Consider the following 20,882-nt stretch of genomic DNA (forward strand, 5'->3'; position numbering starts at 1 on the left):
GTTGTCCTTAAGCCATTTTGCCACAACTTTGGATGTATGCTTAGGGTCATTGTCCATTTGGAAGACCCATTTGTGACGAAGCTTTAACTTCCTGACTGATGTCTTGAGATGTTGCTTCAACATATCCACATCATTTTTCTCCCTCGTGATGCCATCCGTTTTGTGAAGTGCACCGGTCCCTCCTGCAGCAAAGCACCCCAACAACATGATGCTGCCACCCCCGTGCTTCACAGTTGGGATGGTGTTCTTCGGCTTGCAAGCCTCCCCCTTTTTCCTCCAAACATAATGGTCATTTTGGCCAAACAGTTCTATTTTTGTTTCATTAGACCAGAGGACATTTCTCCAAAAAGTACGATCTTTGTCCCCATGTGCAGTTGCAAACCGTAGTCTGGCTTTTTTATGGAGCAGTGGCTTCTTCCTTGCTGAGCGGCCTTTCAGGTTATGTCGATATAGGACTCGTTTTACTGTGGATATAGATACTTTTGTACCTGTTTCCTCCAGCATCTTCACAAGGTCCTTTGCTGCTGTTATGGGATTGATTTGCACTTTTCGCACCAAAGTACGTTCATCTCTAGGAGACAGAACGCATCTCCTTCCTGAGCGGTATGACGGCTGCGTGGTCCCATGGTGTTTATACTTGTGTACTATTTTTTGTACAGATGAACGTGGTACGTTCAGGCGTTTGAAAATTAGGCCTTAAAGGTAGGCCTTGAAATACATCCACAGGTATACCTCCAATTGACTCAAATTATGTCAATTAGCCTATCAGAAGCTTCTAAAGCCATGACATAATTTTCTGGAATTTTCCAAGCTGTTTAATGGCACAGTCAACTTAGTGTATGTAAACTTCTGACCCACTGGAATTGTGAGACAGTGATTTATAAGTGAAATCATTTGTCTGTAAACAATTGTTGAAAAATGACTTGTGTCATGCACAAAGTAGATGTTCTAACCGACTTGCCAAAACTATAGTTTGTTAACAAGAAATTTGTGGAGTGGTTTTAATGACTCCAACCTTAACTGTATGTAAACTTCCGACTTCAACTGTAGGCCTTAAGAGCTGGCTGAAGATGTCGATAAGTACTGACAGTTACTGAACTAGGTACTGAGGTAGGCACTTCGATATAGGCACTGTTACTAATAGTGATAATGTGTGTTTCCTTTTACCTGCAGACATGTCCTTAGCTGTGTTGGCTGCCTGAGGTGGGGGCTTCTGGGGCTCTGCGATGCTGGGAGGCCTCTCTGTCGATAGTGGAGCTATCCCCATCTCCATCCTCATAGCAGGCTGGGAGAAACCTGTCACACAGACACAAAGAAACAATCAACCCCTGTATTCACAAAGCATCTCCGATGGATCAACCCCCACTCTATCCATTTAATCATGTTCATTATAATCTAAAAGGCAAAACCGATTCTTGATCAGCACTTCTAGTCTGAGGTGCTTCATGAATATGGGCCCAGAACCGCTTCAAATTGATCCTGATACAGAGTCAGACAAATGTCACACAGAGCAGTAGCAATCAGAGCTTAGATCAACCTCAGACGGACCAATGAATAGGTCGAACATAAGTCATAACACAGGCAGACGGAATGAGCCAATCCAGAGAGCTCATTGAGGAATGTTCTTGAGATGAGTCATGATAGGATGAAGCCTTTCAGGCACAGTAACGAGGGACGGAGACATTTGAAAATGGGCCCCGCTAAATGGACTTCTATTCCTCAACGAGGGCCATTCTCCTGAGTGAGGACTGGCTAGCAACACCTTCTGAGGCAAGTGCAGTGGAAATGTCACAGACAGAGAGGAAGTGACACGGTGATGAGAATTCCATGTCGGTGGCAGTTGGCTGGAGAACCTCGAAAAAATGAGGGGGGGGGGGGGGGGGGAATGAGGCGCTGACACATCGATTGAAGCCGTAAAGCAATGACTCAGACAAAACACCCAGCAACCCCTTCAAAATGTCATCCATTGGTTCCTCGTGGGGATTCACAGCTACTGTGTGTGTGTGTGCATGTGTCTCCCTGAGTGTGTGTGTGCATGTGTCTCCCTGAGTGTGTGTGTGCATGTGTCTCCCTGTGTGTGTGTGTGCATGTGTCTCCCTGTGTGTGTGTGTGCATGTGTCTCCCTGAGTGTGTGTGTGCATGCCTGTTTCCTTTTGTGTGTGTGTGTCTTCAAGTGACTAGCCTTTCAGCAGTGATTCAGTAGCACTGAGATGACAAAGGTTGTGACAGGGCTGTATCTGCCGAGTCTGGCATCGTAAAGGCTCAACTCAACTCAGCCCATAACAAATCAGGCCAGTCACAACTCCCAAGCCACCAATGTGGCAAATCAGTGTGCTCAGTTTTACAGGCACTGTTACGAGTCCCGCCGAGGATGGTGCCTCTTCCCGTTCGGGCGGCGCTCGGCGGTCGTCGTCTCCGGTCTACTAGCTGCCACCGATCCCCTTTTCTGTTTTCCGTTTAGTTGGTCTAATTTGTTTCACCTGTTGTGTGTTTAGATTAGGGGTTATTTAAACCCAGTTTGCCCGCTCCCTTTTGTGCGGGCTTGTTTTTCTGTTTCGTGTTTGTGGTGTGTATTTGTGGATTTTTGTGATTCAATTGACTTTGGACATTTCTCTTTACGCGCCCAGTGTTTAGTGTGGCGTCACCGGTTTGTTAGGTGATTACTGTAAGGAAATAAATTCCACTCGTTGAAGAAATTCCTGCTCTCTGCACCTGACTCTTATTTCCACCACTGGAATTGTTACAGAAGCCCGCACCAAAATATGGAGTCAGCAGAGGCAGCAACCACCCCTCTCCCATCGATTGAGGAGCGTGTCCATCATCACACCGCCGTTCTCCATCGGATAGGGACGGCAATGGACATGATGATGGAGAGGATGGAACGATGGGAGAGGAGTGGTATCCCGACTACAACCCCAGCTCCTTCCCAGACGGCGCAACCTTCTCCATCAACGGCAGCATCAGGTTCGGGCGCATTGCGTCTTGCGCTCCCAAGGGAGTACGATGGAGCGGTGGCTGGGTGCCAGGGGTTTTTGCTCCAGTTGGAGCTCTACTTGGCCACTGTTCGTCCGACTCCCTCTGGAGAGGAGAGTGTTAGCCTCCTCATCTCCTGTCTGACGGGTAGAGCCCTGGAATGGGCTAATGCGGTCTGGAACGGCCCAGACTCGGTTCGAGACAACTACCCAGAGTTCACTCGCCGCTTTCGGGCCGTATTTGACCACCCTCAGGAGGGCCGAGCGGTGGGTGAGCGACTGTTCCACCTCAGACAGGAGACGAGGAGTGCGCAAGACTTCGCTTTGGAGTTCCGGACCTTGGCTGCTGGCGCGGGGTGGAATGACAGGGCCCTGATGGACCATTATCGATGTAGCCTTCGGGAGGACGTCCGTCGGGAGCTAGCTTGTCGAGACACTACGCTCTCTCTCGATGAGTTAATTGACATGTCTATACGACTGGACAACCTGCTAGCTGCCCGCGGGCGTTCAGAGGGGGTCCTGTCAGTTCCACCTCCCAGTCCTCCCGCTTCAACCCCGATGGAGTTGGGAGGGGCTGCATCTAGGGGGGCCAGAGGAGGTGGCTTTTCTTGCACCTATTGTGGCAGGAGAGGACACACTTCAGACCGGTGTTGGAGGAGCGCCTCTGGGAGTGGAGATGGCAGGCGGAATACTCCTCGATCACCCCAGGTGAGTAGGCACAAGACTCACCCAGAGCTTCCTGTCGGTCACATGTTTTTGGTTATTTTTTTCCCTGCGTTTTTCCCTTCTCTCCAGCATAAGGCGCTCGTAGACTCAGGCGCAGCTGGGAGTTTTATGGATCGCGGTCTAGCCCGTAAGTTGGGTATTCCGTTGGTGCAGATAGACCCTCCTTTCCCTGTGCACTCCTTAGATAGCCGACCGCTAGGGTCAGGGCTGATCAGGGAGGCCACGATTCCGCTGGACATGGTAACACAGGGGGATCATAGGGAGCAGATTAGTTTCTACCTTATTGATTCACCTGGGTTTCCAGTGGTGTTGGGGGTTCCTTGGCTAGCCATTCACAATCCCCTCATTTCCTGGAGACAGGGAGCTCTTCAGGGGTGGTCAGAGGAGTGTTCAGGTAGGTGTGTGGGAGTTTCCATCGGTGCCACCTCGGTGGAGAGTCCAGACCAGGTTTCCACTGTGCGCATTCCCCCAGAATATGCCGATTTGGCTATCGCTTTTAGTAAAAAGAAAGCGACTAAATTACCACCTCATCGACGGTGGGATTGCGTGATAAACCTCCAGGTGAACGCTGCACTTCCCAGGAGTCATGTGTACCCCTTGTCACAGGAGGAGACGTTGGCTATGGAGACATACAGTGGGGAGAACAAGTATTTGATACACTGCCGATTTTGCAGGTTTTCCTACTTACAAAGCATGTAGAGGTCTGTAATATTTATCATAGGTACACTTCAACTGTGAGACACGGAATCTAAAACAAAAATCCAGAAAATCACATTGTATGATTTTTAAGTAATTAATTTGCATTTTATTGCATGACATAAGTATTTGATACATCAGAAAAGCAGAACTTAATATTTGGTACAGAAACCTTTGTTTGCAATTACAGAGATCATACGTTTCCTGGAGTTCTTGACCAGGTTTGCACACACTGCAGCAGGGATTTTGTCCCACTCCTCCATACAGACCTTCTCCAGATCCTTCAGGTTTCGGGGCTGTCGCTGGGCAATACGGACTTTCAGCGCCCTCCAAAGATTTTCTATTGGGTTCAGGTCTGGAGACTGGCTAGGCCACTCCAGAACCTTGAGATGCTTCTTACGGAGCCACTCCTTAGTTTCCCTGGCTGTGTGTTTCGGGTCGTTGTCATGCTGGAAGACCCAGCCACGACCCATCTTCAATGCTCTTACTGAGGGAAGGAGGTTGTTGGCCAAGATCTCGCAATACATGGCCCCATCCATCCTCCCCTCAATACGGTGCAGTCGTCCTGTCCCCTTTGCAGAAAAGCATCCCCAAAGAATGATGTTTCCACCTCCATGCTTCACGGTTGGGATCGTGTTCTTGGGGTTGTACTCATCCTTCTTCTTCCTCCAAACACGGCGAGTGGAGTTTAGACCAAAAAGCTCTATTTTTGTCTCATCAGACCACATGACCTTCTCCCATTCTTCCTCTGGATCATCCAGATGGTCATTGGCAAACTTCAGACGGGCCTGGACATGCCCTGGCTTGAGCAGCGGGACCTTGCGTGCGCTGCAGTATTTTAATCCATGACGGCATAGTGTGTTACTAATGGTTTTCTTTGAGACTGTGGTCCCAGCTCTCTTCAGGTCATTGACCAGGTCCTGCCGTGTAGTTCTGGGCTGATCCCTCACCTTCCTCATGATCATTGATGCCCCACGAGGTGAGATCTTGCATGGAGCCCCAGACCGAGGATGATTGACCGTCATCTTGAACTTCTTCCATTTTCTAATAATTGCGCCAACAGTTGTTGCCTTCTCACCAAGCTGCTTGCCTATTGTCCTGTAGCCCATCCCAGCCTTGTGCAGGTCTACAATTTTATCCCTGATGTCCTTACACAGCTCTCTGGTCTTGGCCATTGTGGAGAGGTTGGAGTCTGTTTGATTGAGTGTGTGGACAGGTGTCTTTTATACAGGTAACGAGTTCAAACAGGTGCAGTTAATACAGGTAATGAGTGGAGAACAGGAGGGCTTCTTAAAGAAAAACTAACAGGTCTGTGAGAGCCGGAATTCTTACTGGTTGGAAGGTGATCAAATACTTATGTCTTGCAATAAAATGCAAATGAATTACTTAAAAATCATACAATGTGATTTTCTGGATTTTTGTTTTAGATTCCGTCTCTCATAGTTGAAGTGTACCTATGATAAAAATTACAGACCTCTACATGCTTTGTAAGTAGGAAAACCTGCAAAATCGGCAGTGTATCAAATACTTGTTCTCCCCACTGTATGTCACGGAAGCTCTGAGACAGGGGTTCATTCGGCCCTCCATGTCACCCGTCTCCTCGAGTTTCTTTTTTGTGAGAAAAAAGGAGGGAGGTCTGCGTCCGTGCATTGATTATCGAGGTCTAAATTCAATCACAGTGGGATTTAGTTATCCGCTACCTCTCATCGCTACGGCGGTGGAATCATTCCACGGAGCACGGTTTTTCACAAAACTGGATCTTAGGAGCGCGTATAATCTGGTGCGTATTCGGGAGGGAGACGAGTGGAAAACAGCGTTTAGTACCACATCAGGCCACTATGAGTACCTCGTCATGCCGTATGGGTTAAAGAATGCTCCAGCCGTTTTCCAATCCTTTGTAGATGAGATTCTCAGGGACATGCACGGGCAGGGTGTGGTAGTGTATATTGATGACATCCTGATCTATTCTGCTACACGCGCCGCGCATGTTTCCCTGGTGCGCAGGGTCCTTGGGAGGCTGCTGGAGCATGACCTATACGTCAAGGCTGAGAAATGTGTGTTCTCCAAACAAGCCGTTTCCTTCCTGGGTTATCGCATTTCCACCTCAGGGGTGGTGATGGAGAGTGATCGCGTTAACGCCGTGCGTAATTGGCCGACTCCAACCACGGTAAAGGAGGTGCAGCGGTTTTTAGGGTTTGCCAATTACTACCGGAGGTTTATCCGGGGTTTTGGTCAAGTGGCAGCACCCATTACCTCACTGCTAAAGGGAGGGCCGGTGCGTCTACAGTGGACGGCCGAGGCTGAGGGAGCTTTTAACCGGTTGAAGGCACGTTTCACTGAGGCTCCCGTGTTGGCGCATCCGGACCCTTCATTAGCGTTCATAGTGGAGGTGGATGCGTCCGAGGCTGGTGTTGGAGCCGTGCTATCACAGCGCTCGGGCACGCCACCGAAGCTCCGTCCCTGTGCTTTCTTTTCTAAGAAGTTGGGTCCGGCGGAGCGGAACTATGATGTGGGGGACAGGGAGTTACTAGCTATGGTAAAAGCCCTGAAGGTGTGGAGACACTGGCTTGAGGGGGCTAAGTACCCTTTTCTCATCTGGACTGACCATCGCAATCTGGAGTATATCCGAGAGGCGAGGAGATTGAATCCGCGTCAGGCGAGGTGGGCCATGTTCTTTACTCGGTTTAGATTTACGATCTCTTACCGACCAGGTTCCCTCAACACAAAGGCCGACGCGCTGTCTCGTCTCTATGACACGGATGACCGGCCCATCGATCCGACTCCCATCCTTCCCGCCTCTTGTCTGGTGGCTCCGGTGGTATGGGAGGTGGACGCGGACATCGAGCGGGCGTTGAGGGTAGAACCTGCGCCGTCCCAGTGTCCGACTGGCCGTAGGTACGTACCGCTTGGTGTTCGTGATCGATTGATTCGGTGGGCTCACTCAATACCTGCTTCGGGTCATCCGGGGGTGGAGAGGACAGTGCGTGGTCTTAGAGGGAAATACTGGTGGCCCACCTTGGCTAAGGACGTGAGACTCTATGTCTCCTCCTGCTCGGTATGCGCTCAGAGTAAGGCTCCTAGGCACCTACCGAGGGGGAAGTTACAACCCCTTCCGGTTCCACAACGGCCATGGTCTCATCTATCGGTAGATTTTTTGACGGATCTTCCTCCATCTCAGGGGAACACTACCATTTTGGTCGTTGTGGATCGGTTCTCTAAGTCCTGTCGTCTCCTCCCATTGCCTGGTCTCCCTACGGCCCTACAGACTGCGGAGGCTCTATTTACCCACGTCTTCCGGCATTATGGGGTGCCGGAGGATATCGTATCTGATCGAGGTCCCCAGTTCACGTCCCGGGTATGGAGGGCGTTTATGGAGCGTCTGGGGGTCTCGGTCAGCCTCACCTCTGGGTATCACCCCGAAAGTAATGGGCAGGTGGAGAGAGTGAACCAGGAGGTGGGTAGGTTTCTGAGGTCGTATTGCCAGGACCGGCCAGGAGAATGGGCGAGGTACGTCCCGTGGGCGGAGTTGGCCCAGAACTCACTCCGCCACTCATCTACGAACATGTCGCCTTTCGAGTGTGTACTGGGGTACCAGCCGGTCCTGGCTCCGTGGCACCAGAGCCAGACTGAAGCTCCTGCGGTGGAGGAATGGGTACAGCGCTCTAGAGAGACCTGGCGAGCGGTCCAGGACTCTCTCAAGCAGGCCAGTGAACGGCAGAAGAGGAGCGCTGACCGCCACCGCAGTGAGGCCCCTGTGTTTGCACCAGGGGACAGGGTCTGGCTCTCGGCCCGAAACCTGCCCCTCCGCCTGCCCTGCCGGAAGCTGGGGCCGCAGTGTGTGGGGCCATTTAAAGTCCTGAGGAGGATAAACGAGGTGTGTTATAGGTTACAACTTCCCTCTTACTATCGTATTAACCCCTCGTTTCATGTGTCTCTCCTCAGGCCGGTGGTAGCTGGTCCCCTGCAGGAAGGTGAGGTACCGGAGGTCCCTCCTCCCCCTCTCGACATCGAGGGGTCCCCGGCGTATAGGATAAGAGCCATTCTGGACTCAAGACGCCGGGTGAGGGGCCTGCAGTACCTCGTGGACTGGGAGGGGTACGGTCCGGAGGAGAGATGCTGGGTACCGGTGGGGGACATCTTGGATCCGTCCCTTTTGAGGGACTTTCACCGCCTCCATCCGGAGCGCCCTGCTCCTCGCCCTCCGGGTCGTCCTCGAGGCCGGAGTCGGCGCGCTGCGGGAGCCGCGCGTCGGGAGGGGGGTACTGTTACGAGTCCCGCCGAGGATGGTGCCTCTTCCCGTTCGGGCGGCGCTCGGCGGTCGTCGTCTCCGGTCTACTAGCTGCCACCGATCCCCTTTTCTGTTTTCCGTTTAGTTGGTCTAATTTGTTTCACCTGTTGTGTGTTTAGATTAGGGGTTATTTAAACCCAGTTTGCCCGCTCCCTTTTGTGCGGGCTTGTTTTTCTGTTTCGTGTTTGTGGTGTGTATTTGTGGATTTTTGTGATTCAATTGACTTTGGACATTTCTCTTTACGCGCCCAGTGTTTAGTGTGGCGTCACCGGTTTGTTAGGTGATTACTGTAAGGAAATAAATTCCACTCGTTGAAGAAATTCCTGCTCTCTGCACCTGACTCTTATTTCCACCACTGGAATTGTTACAGGCACTGACTTCATACTCTATAAAACAATGTTTTTTTAACACTCATTGCATAGTCTATGTAATGTATTACATGTTTACAATATTTCATTTTTTTTTTTTTAGCTTGCACACATTCTTATTGTGTGAATGTAAACGTCATATGAAGTTCAAATGGGAAGTAGCCAGTTATGACATGATCAAAAGAAAGTACATCATACATTTAATATATGACGGCGCACTACTTATCGATTTACAAAGAATTCCTCATATCTAGGAATCTAGAGACCTAATTTGTTCGTAATGGATGCTATTACTCTGACAATGGGATGGAGGATGCGTGTTGCTCAAATATTGACAATTGAATCAAAGAGTCCACCTGAAGAATCTCCCATCAGTCCACTGTCCATCATCTGGGGCGGGTTGTTGCGCTGGGAGCTCCAATGATCAGGGAAGCCTGCCATGGAGCCTGGAGAGAGACGGAGAGAGATAGGGGGAGAGAGATAGAGGGGAGGAAGGAAGGGAAGATCAAAAGAGGGGGGGCAGAGGAAAGGGCATGAGTAATGAAGGATCAGAGAGAAGTAAATGGAAGCAGACAAATCCACAGAGAAAGAGAGAGACAGAGAGAGAGAGTGAGAGACAGAGAGAGAGAGACAGAGAGAGACATAGAGAGAGAGAGAGACAGAGATGGGTGTGAGTAGACTAAGCATGAGACCCTCCACCACAAACTGAACACTGAAAATGCAGAACAGTCCTCTCTTTAAGGGTGAACAACACATCACTTCAGTCACACCTGTAGGAGATGAGTTCAGATCTCTACCAGCTCTCCAAATCAATAGATGAGATAAACTTCAGGGTAAACATTATGAAATAGTGCAGCATCAGGTCTCTTACCTGAGAGGGCTGCAAAGACTTGCTCCTCTGACGAATTGGGACGCACTTCCCCCTGTGGTTCTGGGCGTGACGCTGTTATCTGTCCCCCAGGTGTCACTTTAGAACCTGCAGTAACTGGAAACACAGAACACCTCACATTAGTTCCACCCTCTGGCCACACACACCGCACCAGTCCACTAACTGTACATCAAAACACACAAACCTCTCACTCACTCACCTGTAATTTCTCCTCTAAATAAAGAGCTATCAAGCCTGTTAAATCTAAAACAGCATTTGATATTGGGAATCCTTTCCCCTATTTCTTTCCAGTGCAGTCTCAGCTGTATCTCTGTGTACACAGTAGCTCTGTGCTGATCAGTGGCTGCAGTAGCCTGGGCCGTGGTCACTTCTCCCCGTCTGTGACTGGTTCTGCCCCCCCGCCCTCCCACCTCTGTCCTGCCCTCCCGCCTCTGGGTCCTGACTCTACTATCTAGGCCCTCCGTCTGGTCGTCTGATCCGATGTGGCTATTATTTGGCCGCTGTGGGAGAGCGGCACTCTCCCAACCCCCCCCCAACGTCCCTCCACCCGCCTCCCTCTGTACCCATGCAGTTCCATTGAGGGTGACAGTGACGCGGGTGGACAGGACAACACCCAAAGTCACAAACACAGCAGTGCCGGTTCCAAAAGCTAGACAGTAGTAGACGGAGGGGGGCAGGCGGGCGGAATTTGAACTTCCATGTGTCCTCACATGTGGCTGTGTGTGTGTGTGAGTGCGTGTGTGTGTCTCAGCGCTCGATAATACACATGCCTATTCAGAGAGACAAGAGGAGACACAAAACAGTTGAATCAGAGAGGCTGTTAACATTGCAGAGGTGAGAGAAAAGACAAATAGGCTGGTGCTTTTTAGGTTTGTTCTCTGGACTTTGCTAGTTTGCTGGGTTACTGTCCAAGGTGCTGAAATCTGGCAGAGCAGTTTAGAAAAGGGCATTCCTGGCTTAATATGTTTGAAAAACTAAAAACACAGAATATGGCTATGAAATTGCAGTTTTCATCCTCACACTGGAAAACCAGTCAAGATAACTGAGCAACACAATGTACATATTACCTTGACTAACCTGTCCCCCCTCACATTGACTCTGTACCTGTACCCCCTGTATATAGCCTCGCTACTGTTATTTTATTGTTGCTCTTTAATTATTTGTTATTTCTCTATTTTCGTATTTTTTTTTACTTCAGTTTATTTGGTAAATATTTTCTTAACTCTATTTGTTGAACTGCATTGTTGGTTAAGGGCTTGTAAGTAAGCATTGCACGGTAAGGTCTACACCTGTTGTATTCGGCGCATGTGACAAATAACATTTGATTTGAGATACTCCGAAAGCTCAAACGAGATGGACTGAACAAGACCGTGTCTGAATGCCTCCAATTCGTGATGAGGCATGTCTCGTGAGCTTCTCCCCAGGGAACTGGGACAGGGCACTCAGGGGGCTTGGGGATCTAGAATGGTCGGCAGAACTAATAAATGAATGTTAGGAAAAGTGGGGACACAGTAAGAGGTTAATGCTTGGATAAGAGGACAGTGATTGGATCTTTGTGAAGATGTGAGCCAAGCGAGCATTGAGGACAACCCAGAAGAGAGAAAGGCCTGGGTGGGTTAATCAAGGGTCAAGAAAGCATCTGAAACAGTGGGACACTGACAGCTCCAGGCAGCCCAACACTCCAGAATTCACACACATCACTAAGTAAATCAACTTCAGACTGGGGCTGCGTGGGCGTCTGGACCCAAACATGCCAAGTCATGTAGCACTCGTATCAGCTTGCCCCCGGGATCCCAGCGTGGGGAGCAAGGCCGCATGCCCACCCATTGTTCAGTCAACAAGCTGTTAGCTATTGAAACACACCAGCCCAACTGAACACAATGGGGTTGTTTAAGGGCATTGGGGAAAAACAAAACAGGGCAAAAATGAAGGGGCCCCAGACGGGGTGGGAGAGGAAGGGGTGAAAGATTGGCACACCATAATTAAGGGCTTTCTGGCCCAGAAAGAAGAAGAGAGTAAACCTTTGGATGCCTTTGCCCGGAGTTTCATCCTTCCATCTCTCTACTCCTCCTTCCATCCCTCTGTATCTCCAGCTCCTAGCATACTCTATGGCGCTGTCTGACCTAGATCACTGCTGCCGTTTCTCTGGGCAGAGGTTCTCAGTGTGTGTGTGTGTGTGTGTGTGTGTGTGTGTGTGTGTGTGTGTGTGTGTGTGTGTGTGTGTGTGTGTGTGTGTGTGTGTGTGTGTGTGTGTGTGTGTGTGTGGCGACTATTTATACAGTATATCCCTGTCATGGTTCAGCTGAGCAGACAGCATCTTACAGGGCCAGTCGCGCTGGCTTTCAGAGTTGGAGAGATAAAGTCCCTCTGAAAATGGATGGATGGGTGTGACACAATCACCACCTGAATCTCAAGTACAACCCAGAGGCATTCTGGTCCGCCCATGTGCAGTGGACACTATGTAGATTAGAGAGCCGTTTAAAGTGTTCAATTTCAAATGGATGTTCTGTGACATAACATCTGAAGAGTGCTAGGCTCTGCTTTTAACTGCAGCCATAAAGGAACTGGCCGACTCCCGACTCCTGTCCCGACCCCTGTCCCGACTCCTGTCCCGACTCCTGTCCCGACCCCTGTCCCAACCCCTGTCCCGACCCCTGTCATTTAGGATTAGAGGATTAGACACCTGGACAAGGTAAATGCAGTGCTTCCCATAGGATTATTTTTCAGCAAAGGTGTCAAAGTTAGTGGACATGTATGGCATGGTAGTGGGCATGGGCCAATTGTGTGGTTTCAGACCAACGTTTTAAAAAAGGCCCTCTTCTTGGCCACAGAGACACATTTTTTATTTTTGTCTCTGCAGCCAAGAGCTAATTTCCTACAATTCTACACATTTTGCCATGACTTATGCCTTGTTCTTATGCTATCCGAGTGACTCAAACATTTTTGGAATTTTAGATTCTTTCTGAGTCAATTTTTTTATTGGTGATTGTTAGTTCTCAAAGATGATCTTATTTAAAAAATATATAAAGCTCCTTTAACTTTTCTACATATTTTTTATCTGATTTTAGTCGTTTATACTGTCAGGGTTTGACCATCTCGATTATTTTTTACCTCATATCTCTTGGAGTGGCGACAACAATTTAGCAGCACTGCTAAAAGAATATTGAGGAAACACTGAAATGTATCTCTCCAAATAGGACTCAGTAACACAGCTTTGGTTTTGAGTTCTTCCATAGCAAATCCTGCCATTCACATATTAGTTAGAAGAGATATATAAATATGAATTATTCAGCCCACTATTTGAGCCCAATTTAGTGTGGGGACAGAACACTTCAAAACCTCTGTACATTTCCTCTGTGGTTGTAACGTGTAATGTAATCAATACGACTGGGTGGTAAAGGAGGGCAGAGCAAAACAAAATGACAGAGCAGTGGAAGTGTCAGGATTGGCCCCGTGCCACACAGCTGGACAGAAGACTATGCTAGGCTACGCTAACTCGGCTAACTCCACAGTGTTGTCCTACAGCTGACCCCGGCTTTTCCCTCCTTCTTATCCCCAGTTGGATTTCCACATGCTGGGTACACACGCCGGCAGATAGGGCAAGGGACGAGGGGAGCACCACAGGGGCACCTCCGAAGAATACTGATTTGGGGGAAAGATAGGATGACACATGGACATAGAAGACTGCTCTTCTGCGGTCAGACTGGATGACACATGGACATAGAAGACTGCTCTTCTGCGGTCAGACTGGATGACACATGGACATAGAAGACTGCTGTTCTGCGGTCAGACAGGATGACACATGGACATAGAAGACTGCTCTTCTGCGGTCAGACTGGATGACACATGGACATAGAAGACTGCTCTTCTGCGGTCAGACTGGATGACACATGGACATAGAAGACTGCTCTTCTGCAGTCAGACTGGATGACACATGGACATAGAAGACTGCTCTTCTGCGGTCAGACTGGATGACACGTGAACATAGAAGACTACTCTTCTGCGGTCAGACTGGATGACATATGGACATAGAAGCCTGCTCTTCTGCGGTCAGACCGGATGACACATGGACATAGAAGACTGCTCTTCTGCGGTCAGACCGGATGACACATGGACATAGAAGACTGCTCTTCTGCAGTCAGACAGGATGACACATGGACATAGAAGACTGCTCTTCTGCGGTCAGACAGGATGACACATGGACATAGAAGACTGATCTTCTGCGGTCAGACAGGATGACACATGGACATAGAAGACTGCTCTTCTGCATTCAGACAGGATGACACGTGATCCACGGATGCAGGGTCATTAGATCACAGCTCTGGGTTCTTTAATTGCCACAGCCTGCCGCTCTGCAGCTTTTGATGTCAATCCCTCTGGAATATCACACACACACACACACACACACACACACACACACACACACACACACACACACACACACACACACACACACACACACACACACACACACACACACACACACACACACACACAGACACTATACACACACACACACACACGCACAGTCAGAATTAAGCTGAATGCTGAGCCGCATGTGTGTATAGTGTGTGTGTGTATAGTGTGTATAGTGTGTGTGTGTGTATAGTGTGTGTGTGTGTGCCTGCCCCCGTCTGTAAAGCGGCCATCGCCTGGCTGCCCATGTAGAACCCTGTTAGCAGCAGCTCCATTGATCTTCCCAGTGGTTAGCCTCAGGATTAAGGCTGAGGGGTTATATCATTTGGAAGGCGTTGATACAAATAAATCAGAGGGAATAAAATCCCAGGGAAATTAAGTCCATTTAGGTCAGAAACGATAGAACCCATTTCACCCTCATCTGTAAAGACACACATCTGTGCTGAAAGGAGGGAGTCCTCCTGGGTGAGTTAGTAGATTGTATAGAGAGGGGTGGTACTGTAAATCACAGATAAAGGAAAGTGGTCAGAAGTGGGCAAAGATGTGATAACGGGTAACGAGCCGCCAGAACAGTTTCATTGCACCTTGACATAGATTCTACAAGTGTCTGGAACTCGATCGGAGGGATTCAACAGTTATTCTTCAACGAGAATATTCCATAATTTGGTGTTTTGTTGATGGTGGTGGAAAAAACACTGTCTCAGGCGCCGCCCCAGAATCTCCCATAAGTGTTCAATTGGGTTGAGATCTGGTGACTGAAACACACACACACTTTAAACAGCTCCATGCTCCTCTCAGACACCTCTTTCAAAGCCACAGATCTCTTATTCTAGCCATGGTAGCCAGAATAATGGCCAACGGGGCATATTTAGACATGACCCTAAGCATGATGGGATGTTCATTTATTAACTCAGGAACCACACCTGTGTGGAAGCACCTGCTTTCAGTAGACTTTGTATCCCTCATTTACTCAAGTGGTTCCCTTATTTTGGTAGTTACCTGTATACCTGGATAGTGAACATCAGGATTAGTTCAACATACTGAGTTCTGTGAGCGCGGGCCATCCTCATTTCTTTAAAGGAGTATTGAACCCAAATTTGATCTAATACATCTTATGTTCTATCTAAGCCAGAGGGCTAATGCAGGAGACAGGGGGACAATTGGTGAGGAGTGTGGTCATTGACAGGTCTTAAAGAGAAAGGTGGGGGGGACACAGCTGCAGGTACCCAGCTGCAGGTACCCATTCCACTCTGCATCACTCCCACAGAGAGCAGAGAGGCCGCAGGTCTGCAGCACAGGTTAGTCAAAGCAGAGGGAGCACTGAGGCAATGGGCTACTGACACGACTCACACACACACACACACACACACACACACACACACACACACACACACACACACACACACACACACACACACACACACACACACACACACACACACACACACACACACACACACACACACACACACACACACACACACACACACACACACACGTCCATATTACACGGCAAGTGTAAGACAAAAAAACACAACACACATTCACACACAGCTCTGCACTTGAGTGACCCCTCCTGTTCCATAATAATTATAATACATTATATTTATATGGCGCTTTTCAAGGACCCAAAGTCTGACCCAGTGACCTCACGATAGAGTCTGCCATTCCACCACACCTCCTTTTGATAGCCTTCTTTAAACACCCCACAGCCCTGTCTAAGACAGAGTCTGTTGGGGACAGAAATGCATAGAATAGTGTTCCCTTTAGTGTTCATTTCATCTCTATTACAGCTCCCAGTCACACGGTGGGGCAACACGGTCCATCTCCCTGTCCCACAGTACACCATGAAGGCATTCGGAAGGTCCAGTTTGGGTTTAAAGTCATTGGGATGGGGGATCAGAGCATTACATGTGGAAACTGCAGAAGATGAAAGAGACAGCTTCCACCTCAGAGGAGGAATGAGGATACACTGTGTGCTTTCCCAAGCTACACGATTAAAAAGGCAGATCATGAATATGTAGGGCGTTTAGCCACCGTTCTTGTTCATAGGTTATTGGGATGAAAAGAGCGACAGGCTTTGGCATGCGTTCACATGCACTGCAGCGGTTTTTGCTGAAAGCCTGTGTGTTAACACTTTGGTATGCATGAATTCCCAGTAATAGTGTTTTGAGGACTCCCAGTAATAGTGTTTTGAGTACTCCCAGTAATAGTGTTTTGAGTACTCCAAGAGGTTTTTGTTTGATTGTAGGTGATGAGCTTCCATCTTCAGTCCTCCATAAGGAGCATAAAGATGGATCGTATCAAGTACATTACCATATAGGCTAATACATACAGTACACTTCAACGTAGATGAATATGATGAAGTGAGCTCATTCCACTTCCTCCCAACCATCTCTCTATTACATTGCCACCTGAACAGGTATTTATCTCTCTCGGTCTCTCCGTCTCCGTCTCCCTCTCAGTCTCTCCATCTTCCTCAGTCTCTCTCGGTCTCTCCCTCTCAGCCGCTCCGTCTTCCTCAGTCTCTCTTTGTCTCAGTCTCTCTCAGTCTCCGTCTCTCTGTCACTGTCTATCTCACTCACTGTCTGTCTCTCTCAGTCCCTGTCTCTATCAGTCCCTGACTCTCTCAGTCCATGTCTCTCTCTCTCAGTCCATGTCTCTCTCTCTCAGTCCATGTCTCTCTCTCTCAGTCCCTGTTTCTGTATCCCTCAGCCTCTGTCTCTCAGTCTATGTCTCTCTCTCTCAGTCTATGTCTCTCTCTCTCAGTCTATGTCTCTCTCTCTCAGTCTATGTCTGTCTCTCTCAGTCTATGTCTGTCTGTCTCAGTCTCTCACAGTCCCTGTCTCTCTCAGTCTTTGTCTCACTCTCTCAGTCTTTGTCTCACTCTCTCAGTCTTTGTCTCACTCTCTCAGTCGCTGTCTGTCTCTCTCAGTCTGTCTCTCTCAGTCTGTTTCTCTCAGTCTCAGTCTGTCTCTCTCAGTCTCTCTCAGTGTCTGTCTGTCTCTCTCAGTCTATGTCTGTCTCGCTCAGTCTATGTGTCTCTCAGTCTATGTCTGTCTCAATAACTGTCTCTCTCTCTCTCAATGTCTGTCTCTCTCAGTCTCTGTCTCTCTCAGTATCTGTCTGTCTATCTCTCTCTCAGTCTCTGTCTGTCTGTCTGTCTCTCTCTCTGTCTGTCTGTCTCTGTCTGTCTCTGTCGGTCTCTGTCTGTCTGTCTCAGTCTCTGTCTGTCTCAGTCTCTGTCTGTCTCAGTCTCTGTCTCTCTCTGTCTCTGTATCTCTCTGTCTCTCTTGGTCTCTGTCTCTCTTGGTCTCTGTCTCTTTTGGTCTCTGTCTCTCTTGGTCTCTGTCTCTCTTGGTCTCTGTCTCAGTCTTTCTGTCAAACTCTCTTCCTACCTTTCTCCTGGTGGCAGCTCTGTATCTTTGCATTTGAATGAAAGTAAGTATGTATAATGTATAAGTCAAAGTTATCTTTGCCCTCTCTCTTTCCGTCACACTCCATGGCAGGGGCAGTCTCCCTCTCACTCTCTCTTTTCCCAGGGTTGTGGGTGACACAGCTGGCAGGACCAGGGCTCTGAGGACTCGGAGGCAGGCTCCTGTGGGCCTCTGGAGGGACGGTCCTGTCCTCCCCGCTCTCCTCTGCTCTGCCTCCCCATGAAGCACATCTGATGTGAGGCCATCCAGCCGCTGCTGCTGCAGCCCCCAGCCGTAAGTAGGCCAACCTGACCCATATAGCTGCAGCTCGAGCTGGAGATCTCCCCCCGGACTGGAGAGACAGAGAGAAGCCTGCCAAGAGGCCACACAGCAGCAGTGCTAACCAGGCCCCCTGTTCCGCTCGGAAGAGAACTGGAGAGCACATACACACGAACATCGACACACAGTGCTAACTGCAGTCTAATGGCACAGAGAGGAGAAGGAATAGACAGGTCAGGATGATCTGATCTCACAAGGGTGCGAGTAAAGTTAAATGAACGAAGAAGGACAGAGCTCTCCTAAGAGTAAAGGCTGTGTTAGACAAGGACATCAAAACAGTAGGAAAAAAAACAAGTGTCTTTTTGTGGTCGTATCCATCTGTCTCCCGTCCCTCTTGTATTGGTAAAGTAGCTTGATTAATTAAAGTCCATGACGAATCAGGCAAGGGTGGCACTCATTAATTAGTCTAAGAAACATTATTCTTAAGAAACATTACTAAACCAAGCAGACTACTTCATTGCAGGTAAAACTATTCCCCATTTCAATAAGCTAATGCTATTAATCAAGGTGCTGTTTGTGACCGAGGCAAATGGAGTTTGGATTTTTAGGTCATATCGCCCAGCCCTATCTCAACTTATGGGTGATTCACGATATGTCTTAATTAAAAAATATATATATTCTAAATACGCTTTGTTGTACAATTAAAGGTCAAATATACTACATTTCAAACAGTCAGAAATAATCAAATGAATTCAGGGCTGGTGAAATTATACCTGCCTTCCACAACCATAAGCCCCGAAAATGTAATTATCAAACTAGCTCATCCTGCTTTGTTGTTGTTGCAGTAATCACTGATCTGGCTTTGAAGTCTATCAAAATGCCCTTATTGTTACAAATGTAACCAGACCCATGAATAATGTACATTCACTAATAATGACTAACTTCTTGTAGCAGGCATTATCGAAAATGAACACACGTCTCATAAACGATCTCTCAAGCCCAAGCCCACATGCTGCTGAGGAGCCAGACAATCTGTATATTTCAAGTCTAGCCAACTTGGATCTCTTTGCTAGCTAACAGGGTAGAACAGTTACATTGTTATGAACACACCCTTCTGTTCGTCTCCAACTGTTTGAACACATTCTAGCCTGTCCACTTTGTTCAGATGTTGAAATCAAGTGGCCGACCTTATTTCTCAGAATAACAACGAGTTGCCAACTCCTTATATACTTGTTTTTATGCTCATTACACATTTATAAAACACAGACTCGATAGCTAGTACTACAGTCTGGGGGCGAAAAATGCTTGCAACAGAGACTGAGCATTCGTTTTCCAGAATCCAATGTTCATTGATACTTCCGTTTTGATAGGGGGGCTGCTCGTCACGCAGTTTGAGGAGTTGAAACATAAAAAGGGAACAGGTAGAAAGGTTCACTTCTCCTCTATTACAGTAATGACTCTGTTGGACCAAACCTCAAACGAAAATAGCGAGTTGAAACTGCTTGTTGTCAGAGGAAGTAGTGATCTTTCAGCGTTGTTGCTGTGCGTGGCAGGGGCGTGGCAGGGGCTTGGTGTGTGTGTGTGTGTGTGTGTGTGTGTGTGTGTGTGTGTGTGTGTGTGTGTGTGTGTGTGTGTGTGTGTGTGTGTGTGTGTGTGTGTGTGTGTGTGTGTGTGTGAAATGGGAAGGCGCAGTCACAGCAGAAGGAGTGAAGGAGTGTGTTCAAACAGTTGGAGACGAACAGAAGGGTGTGTTCATAACAATGTAACTGTTCTACCCTGTTAGCTAGCAAAGAGATCCAAGTTGGCTAGACTTCAAATATACAGATTGTCTGGCTCCTCAGCAGCATGTGGGCTTGTGCTTGAGAGATCGTTTATGAGACGTATGTTCATTTTCTATAATGCCTGCTACAAGAAGTTGGTCAGACGAGATAAAAAACAACAACATTAAAACAAGCGGACATAAACGATCATAAAACGAAAAACGAAAAAAAAAAAAAAACGTCATTCTGGCGATTCAGGCATTTGGAATATTATGAAAAAACATACATTTGAATTAATCAAATGAATTACCATATAAATCGCCCATCCTTAAAATGGATGGTTAAGTAAGACGTTTGTCTATTAATATTAATAATATATTATAATGTATATAAAGAAAGGCAAAAAAAAGAGCCCTGTTAAAGTGTACCAGTTTCGGCCACCAGCAGGCTTCTGAAGCAGAGAGTCATGTCTAATGTAAGTTGTAACTCGGCAAAAACACACAGCATCGAAAGGTTACTATGGCAAGAATGGTGTCAGCAGAGCTCCACTCTTTCGCAGCTTTCAAGAAAACGACAGTTCGGTGGAGTGAATTAACATTTCATGATATCATTTGAACGGGAAATAAAAAGACAGAATCAACAAACATTGAAAAGCAAAAAGCAACATTGACAGAATCAACAAGGGGTTAATTGGAGGTTAACCGGTGAAGAAAGAGGAATGCAAAGCCAGGTTGTGGAAGAGTTTATTAGCACAACGTGCAGACAGATGGACAAACTACGACGGACGGACAGTCTATAAAAAGAGCGCTGTACACAGATGCGCTATCCAGCAGTGGAGGAGGGGGATATCAACAACACGAAGAGTAGTCAAAATCAAGGGGACGACTTTCTGAGAACAGCAAAGCCACAGGGAAAAAGAGGTTGGTAAACCGCGTAAATGTGTTTACGTCATCCTTAACTTTCACTATATTTACTTTAAACTGAAATGAAACAAAAGACAGATGAATGAGAAAGCGTGCGAACTTTCACTTCGAGTGGCATGTGTTAAAAAGTAGTGTGTTAGAGAGAAGAA

General features: G+C 48.0%; 1 protein-coding gene across 8 annotated transcripts in view; it reads right to left on the bottom strand.

Annotated features, from left to right (window-relative positions):
• LOC139531811 (microtubule-associated protein 4) overlaps positions 1-20,882 on the bottom strand; it is a 113,226-nt gene that overhangs the window by 56,693 nt on the left and 35,651 nt on the right. For all 8 annotated transcript variants that reach the window (XM_071328668.1, XM_071328672.1, XM_071328666.1 and 5 more), the window contains 3 exons: positions 9,922-10,035; positions 9,407-9,496; positions 1,168-1,296 (listed from right to left, as the gene is read on the bottom strand). In XM_071328668.1, coding sequence (XP_071184769.1) covers positions 1,168-1,296; positions 9,407-9,496; positions 9,922-10,035 — 333 coding nt within the window. The remainder of the gene's footprint in view (positions 1-1,167; positions 1,297-9,406; positions 9,497-9,921; positions 10,036-20,882) is intronic.

The sequence above is a fragment of the Salvelinus alpinus genome, chromosome 10 (genome assembly GCF_045679555.1).
Source record: "Salvelinus alpinus chromosome 10, SLU_Salpinus.1, whole genome shotgun sequence".
Classification (NCBI taxonomy): domain Eukaryota; kingdom Metazoa; phylum Chordata; class Actinopteri; order Salmoniformes; family Salmonidae; genus Salvelinus; species Salvelinus alpinus.